Raw genomic sequence first — 6,036 nt, forward strand, 5'->3', positions numbered from 1 at the left:
TCGGTTCTACGGTCCGGGAGATTGAGGGCGATCGCGGGGGGGGGGTGGGGAGACATTCTTTCTGACTTTTACAATTGGTTTGGGTGCTGTCCACATCTTCAAGGCTGAGGCACCCAAAAAAGCCAACCCTGCTAGTTCTTCTATTGAAAAATGAAACTTCTCCCCAAAAATGTACTAGCTGGCAGAACCAAACACACCCTTGATCAGTTTTAATAGACTCATGCAGAGATCCAAGTCATGGCTGTGAGACTAGAGGCTTTTATTCTTCAAAAGCCTTGCGACACAAGTCACTGTAGGGCAACAGGTTACAGAAGTCCCAGTTAAGCATTCATTTACTCAATAGAGAGAGTAATTGGAGATGAGTTACCCAGTGAAAGAGGGAAGTTTGTCTTTGCTGTAGGATAAAAGCACACAAGTGAGCTGTTAGCACAAGTCTACTGCACTGCAGCAAGTTCACACTACCTTATCTCCAGTCATTTGTGTCTCCATACCCTCATTTGTTGCAAAAGAAGAGAGCTCACAAATTTACATTCATGCTACAGAAGGCAGAAAGATTCATATCTGAAGTGTATCAGAATTACAGCTGTAGACAAAAGTCAGCTGTTTGGAGACACATAAGAAAACCTCAGTAAATGCCCTGCCACCTATAAACTCTTCAAATTAGGATAACTGCTTTTGTCCTCAAACGCGTTTCACAAGCTGTATGTTTGGGGTTTTTTTCCCCTCTGATGCTGGATTTAATAATTTAATACTTAATAAAAAATACTGTTATACCTATAAAAAAAAATGGAGAAGACTCCTTCCACTAAGCAAAGGGATAATCTACCTTGACACATATGCATCTTTTAGAGTTCCTTTCCTGAAAGGTATTTTACCCTGGTTCATATTGTAAGTTGACTCCCCTGCATTTCCCCCTCACTTAAAAGCCAGTTCAAGAACTACAACTTTTAGAATGTTCAAGCAAAATAATTTAAAGAGTATTGATTTAATTAAAAAAAAACCAAAACTGAAGGCAAGTTAGATCCCACAGCCACCCTGAACAACCAGATAAAATAAGACCAGCAAAGGGGGGTGGTATTTATAGCAGCTTCACGCAGAGTGCAAGGCTTCGGGGAGTCGTGTACATGCCAGAACTGTCAACCATTTCTCCAAGAGGTTACACCACTACATTGCTATGTATGCTACTCCTCCTACAGTGAGGCTCAATGGAGGCACAGTCAAGAGAGAAATTTACTACCAAATTCCTTAAATGAAAGGGAAATAGTGCTGTTCTATATAAAGTTAATTGGCCCTGCTTCTTAAGTGCTTGCCTGTGGTTTCAGGTTAGACAGTAGCTGGCTCTGAACACTACTCCATGGGTTAGCAAGTCATACATACATTTAGAGATGACTTAAGCTGCTTACCTGGACTTGCTGGGGTTGCTGAACCTGTATCTGCTGCTCTGGCTGAGTTTGCTGCTGGACACTGGTTGTCACAGGACAAGCAAGTTCAAGCAAAGACCCAGCCACCTCTGTGCTGTCCGTGTAAATGCAGTTGCCACCCTGCTGATACACCATTGTGGTGGTGGCTGTCTGCTGAAACTCCTGCAGAGCTTCCGGCCCCTTGGAAGCAAGGGAGTCCAGAAACTCCTTCATCCTGTGCTGGGGGATCGTTCGTGCCTTCACACGGATGTATTCTTCAAAGGAAATGGTGTTTTCCAGAGAATTATTCATATTGCAAGGTCCTTAGGGTTCCTTAAGGAAAGAGAAAGTAAAAGTCTTAACTACAGCACTCCTTTGATGCAAGGATATTCCTAAGTCCAGTAACTGATTTCGCATACCGAGTACCATAGAAAAACTAGCAAACATGCACAGCCAGATGCCCGAGACAGATGCTTTAGTTTTACGAGGCATCTTGTGCTACTACACATTTCTCAGATTAACCCTTAGCAGCTCAGGGAAGTCTGAACGATGACCAGGTGTAACTGTGGTACTATTCAAAGAGCTCACTGCCATGTAAAATCTTCTAGCACTGTACTTCACCCAGACCAGGCGAGTCCCGTAACAGACAAAATCAAGTCATACATTTGGTTCGTTTGCAGCATGCAGTATTAGTGAGAGAAGCTTAGAAATCAATATCTGTGGCCCTGCTTTGCAGCCACAGAGGTGGGAGAACTGAGCAGTATGTTCTATCAGGCCATGCAGTTCTATTCTAGGCAGCTAATGGGAAGCACAACGGAAGAGCAACAGATGCAGCATTCAGCCCATTGCTATTAGGACTAGGACAGCCTTATCGATTTGAACATAGCAAGCAAAAGGAGAGTGCTGGAATGAAGCGATTCCTCAAACAGGGAACTACACACATGGAGAAGCAGAGCTCTGGAAATTACAAAGGCAAGAGCAGCATCAGTTCTTTATGTAATTTTAATATAGGAAGAGGTTAACATGAAACATGCCATGTATGAAGACAAAAGAGAGAAAAAGAAATCAGATGATCAGGGAGGAAGTGAGAGTAAGGGGAAAAAAAAACCAAAACAAAAAAAGATGACTCCACCTGAGAACATTAGAAAGCTCTAGGGTATACTCTGACAGCATTCTTCTCTTATTGACTTATCCTGTTTAAACCCACAAATTGTTTCTGCAGTGAGTATACCGGTTGTTTCTAAGGCACTAATTAGTCTTGATAAAGGATAAATAGATTTGAGCTATAACACTACCAGATACTGAGATGGTTGTGAAAAGATGTGAAACAGCACAAGATTAGGACTAGAAGAGGTGATTCAGTACTACTAGATCAAGCTGCGGAAAGGAGGAAAAAGGGACAAACATCACTATATGAACATTATGACTGCAGTTCTAAAGAGGGTAAGTACAAAAGCAGAATCTTTTACATCATTTTACCATGATTTAACAAAGTGGAACTGAGACAGAAATATGTGGTTGAACATAACACTGCAACAGCCTTCGTGAAAATGCGAGTTAGTTCTAGGCTCTCAGTGGTGCCCAAGCATATTCCACAAGTCTACCTTCAATTCCCACCAAAATCAGTGGGAGCTAGAGCAAATTCTAACCGTTCTTTACTGTTACGTGACAGCAGTCTAAACACACAAGAGATTTTGTTTACATGGAGGAGGTTCATGGCTAGTGCATTGGACCAGGCTCACAGGAGAAAGATTGAATATCAAAGGTAAGGGGAACACACACGAGGCAACTTGCGCTGTATCTATAGTTTCTGGCATTATTAAGCAACATTTGTTGCTGTATGAGATTACTACAGAAAATATTCTCAAAACATGCATCAATGTTTAGTAAAAAGCACCAGCTTGCAGTGTTCACTTAGTAAATCCAACAACACTGCAAAAATCAGCATACAGAAGCTCCTGTAGAGCCCACAGCTGGACAGAAAAACAATTCTCCTGCCTTTCAGAGATTCTGATTTGACACGTTTTCTAGCCAGCTCCCCTCAATAGAGCCAGTAAGACTATTCACTTAGCTGCTGAGTGAGGCTTCCTCCAGGAGACACCCAAGAGTACTCTACACCTCTACAGGACACATTATTAACCCTTTCCCAGGTGACCATATGTCCAGGGTGAAACCAACAGAGAACAACCTTGTTAATGCATCCTCAGTGACTCAGGCAGGACCTACACCAGGCACACTCAAATGCATCTTGCATCTAATTGCAAGATGCTCCGTTACATTGTCTGAAGCTGGAAAACAGATTTTGAGTGATTAACTTGTCCCAATTTTCTACTTGGAACTTGCAAATATTTGACTTCAGTACTACAGCGAGGCTTTCAGAAGATCACGATCATTTTGCATGTCCATTCTGAGGTGCACCAGCAGACACAGCTTTCAGAGGGAAGACGCTTCTGAGGAATAAGCCTCAAGGATGCTGCGCTGGGAACCCAGATGTGAACACTACAGGTGCTGTTTGAGATTATATGCTCTTTGACAGCTAGCTGCTGCTGAATAGGATGGGCTCACCTCTCAGCAAAGGTCCTACATTCTTCCTTGCTCCTGCATTGGTGCTTATTATGTTGTAACAGCTCAGGGAATAGCTATTCACCTTCTGTTAATCTTGTCAAGGGAGAGAGCGAGGAGGTCAGCAGGCCCACTGTTTTCAACAGCAGCTACTTCTTAGCCCTCACTTTTACTTCTGGAACGCCAACCCTTCTGTCAAGAGCTCCTCACGGGTACATCGTGCTCCTGTGTAGCAGAGACCAGAAGCCACCAGAAACCCAGACGCACAAGCAGCAGGCCCAAAGATCAAGAAGAGGTCCACCACCAAATCATCACTTACCTCTTCCAACCACCAGGAAGCCCAACAAACACAGCATTAATTTCTTAGACACAAATCCTTCACACTGCTCGGCTGCTCCATCTTAATTAGTTCTTTTTAGCATCAAAATCAAGCGCCTACTAGGCCAGTCTTCCGCTACTAGCAAATCTTCCTCTGTCACAAGCTGTCAGAGGGAATCTCTCTTTTCCTCTCTTCTAGCAAGGAAAAATCTTCCTTTATATTTGCTTGAAGTTACTACACTAAAAGCCACTAATGCCTAAAACAGTGAAATGCTCATCCTAGCCACTACAGCACTCGAAGTCCCAAGCATGGGTCAGAACCCCACTGCACCACATGGTATTTGTTCCTGCTCTGGAAGAGCAGCAGGATCTTCCTTTGGTTTTCTCCAGTGCTCTCCAACTCTGGCAATCAGAAAGGAGCTAAAGACACTGCAGGTTACAGTGCAGGCCGGATTAAGTGTCTCCCCGAGTCGTTCCTGCCAGTTTGAAGCCTGCTTGGGGTTATTTAACTAAAAGCACCGAGCCACTCAAAACTGCACTTCACAAAAACCTATGCAGCAGCAGAGGTACCAGGCCTAGATGAAGATTCAGGAAAGTAACGCTGTACTCACAGAAATTTTATTTATTAAAACTAAACCTACCTGCATTTATGACAGAAAACCTCTTTAAGGCTCAAGTGTGCATTCAGCAGGCTTTTGTAGGGCAACATACACAACTTGCTGCTGCAGTCACCACTTTTACTGTTAGTTATTAAAACATACTAATTTACGCATTCCATTTATCCTGTAGACACGCATTAGAAACAGCAAACACCCATCCTCACTAGATCTTGGCAGCATGTTTTTAATACTGCATTTTAAAATAAAAAAAGAGCATCCAGGCAATTAGCTTTCTCCGATAAAGGGAAGTAATTCCTCCCTGTTCAGCATAACTGCATTTTTTTCCAGGAAATGAGTTCAAGAAACTCTTTGAAGATCATGAGCACATACGGTTAGTTCATAAAACTTAGACTGAGGTTACTGAAAACACACACACAACTTGCAGCATGTGGACAATCTGGACTCACCAGTCACCATGTTGCATGTATTTCTGCTGCTCTTGTCCTGAGCTCTTAGACTTGTAACGTTCTGGAGAAGACAGAACAAAGAAGCCCTTTCCATCCCCAGTTCCTCTTTCTTTATTAAAGCCATTTTATTTTTAGTATGTATTCCATTAAGAAAAAAAAAAAAATCAGGAAAGAAAGATATTATCATCCACGCAGCTAGAGGCTCCTACTGAAGAATTGCGAGATGCCCAATTCCTAACCAGTGTATCCCTCAGCCTGATAAGTGTGACTAGGAACGAGTGTGTGAGCACATCTGTCACGGGGCGCAGAGCGCTCGCACCGTGCGGTGACAGGCGCAGCGCAGCCGGTGACACCGGAGTTACTGGAAGACAGAACTGAGAACAAGGCAGCAGCAGTGACCGTATCCAGAGGTTCCCCCTGCTCCCCCCGCAGGTGTTCCCGGCCGAGCAGCCGCGGCCCGGCGCTGCCCCGAGGCCCGGGACAGACGGGAACGACACAGACCGCCCCGCCACCCAGCCCAGACGATGCGAAGCTCCATATTTAGCCCCTGAGATCATCGGCCGCGGCTCGGCCTCTCCCCTGCTCCAGCGGGGGATGCGGAGCCCGCGGGGCTTCCTCCTGCGGCAAGGCCGGCCCCCGCCCGCGGGGAGACCAGCGCTGCCCGCCTCCGCTCCCCGCCGCCGCCTTTGT

The 6,036-nt window shown here is 44.7% G+C and overlaps 1 protein-coding gene across 3 annotated transcripts in view; it reads right to left on the reverse strand.

Annotated features, from left to right (window-relative positions):
* The window catches only part of QRICH1 (glutamine-rich 1), a 52,560-nt gene that overhangs the window by 18,128 nt on the left and 28,396 nt on the right, over window positions 1-6,036 (reverse strand). For 2 of the 3 annotated variants that reach the window (XM_010571275.1, XM_010571267.1), the window contains 2 exons: window positions 5,347-5,407; window positions 1,404-1,733 (listed from right to left, as the gene is read on the reverse strand). In XM_010571275.1, the coding sequence (XP_010569577.1) occupies window positions 1,404-1,712 (309 nt within the window). In that variant the 5' untranslated portion in view covers window positions 1,713-1,733; window positions 5,347-5,407. Of the gene's footprint in view, window positions 1-1,403; window positions 1,734-5,346; window positions 5,944-6,036 lie in introns of those variants that run through there. The other variant, XM_010571259.1, reaches the window with a different exon arrangement.

This window comes from Haliaeetus leucocephalus, unplaced genomic scaffold, assembly GCF_000737465.1.
Source record: "Haliaeetus leucocephalus isolate CR32 unplaced genomic scaffold, Haliaeetus_leucocephalus-4.0 Scaffold2, whole genome shotgun sequence".
Taxonomy (NCBI): domain Eukaryota; kingdom Metazoa; phylum Chordata; class Aves; order Accipitriformes; family Accipitridae; genus Haliaeetus; species Haliaeetus leucocephalus.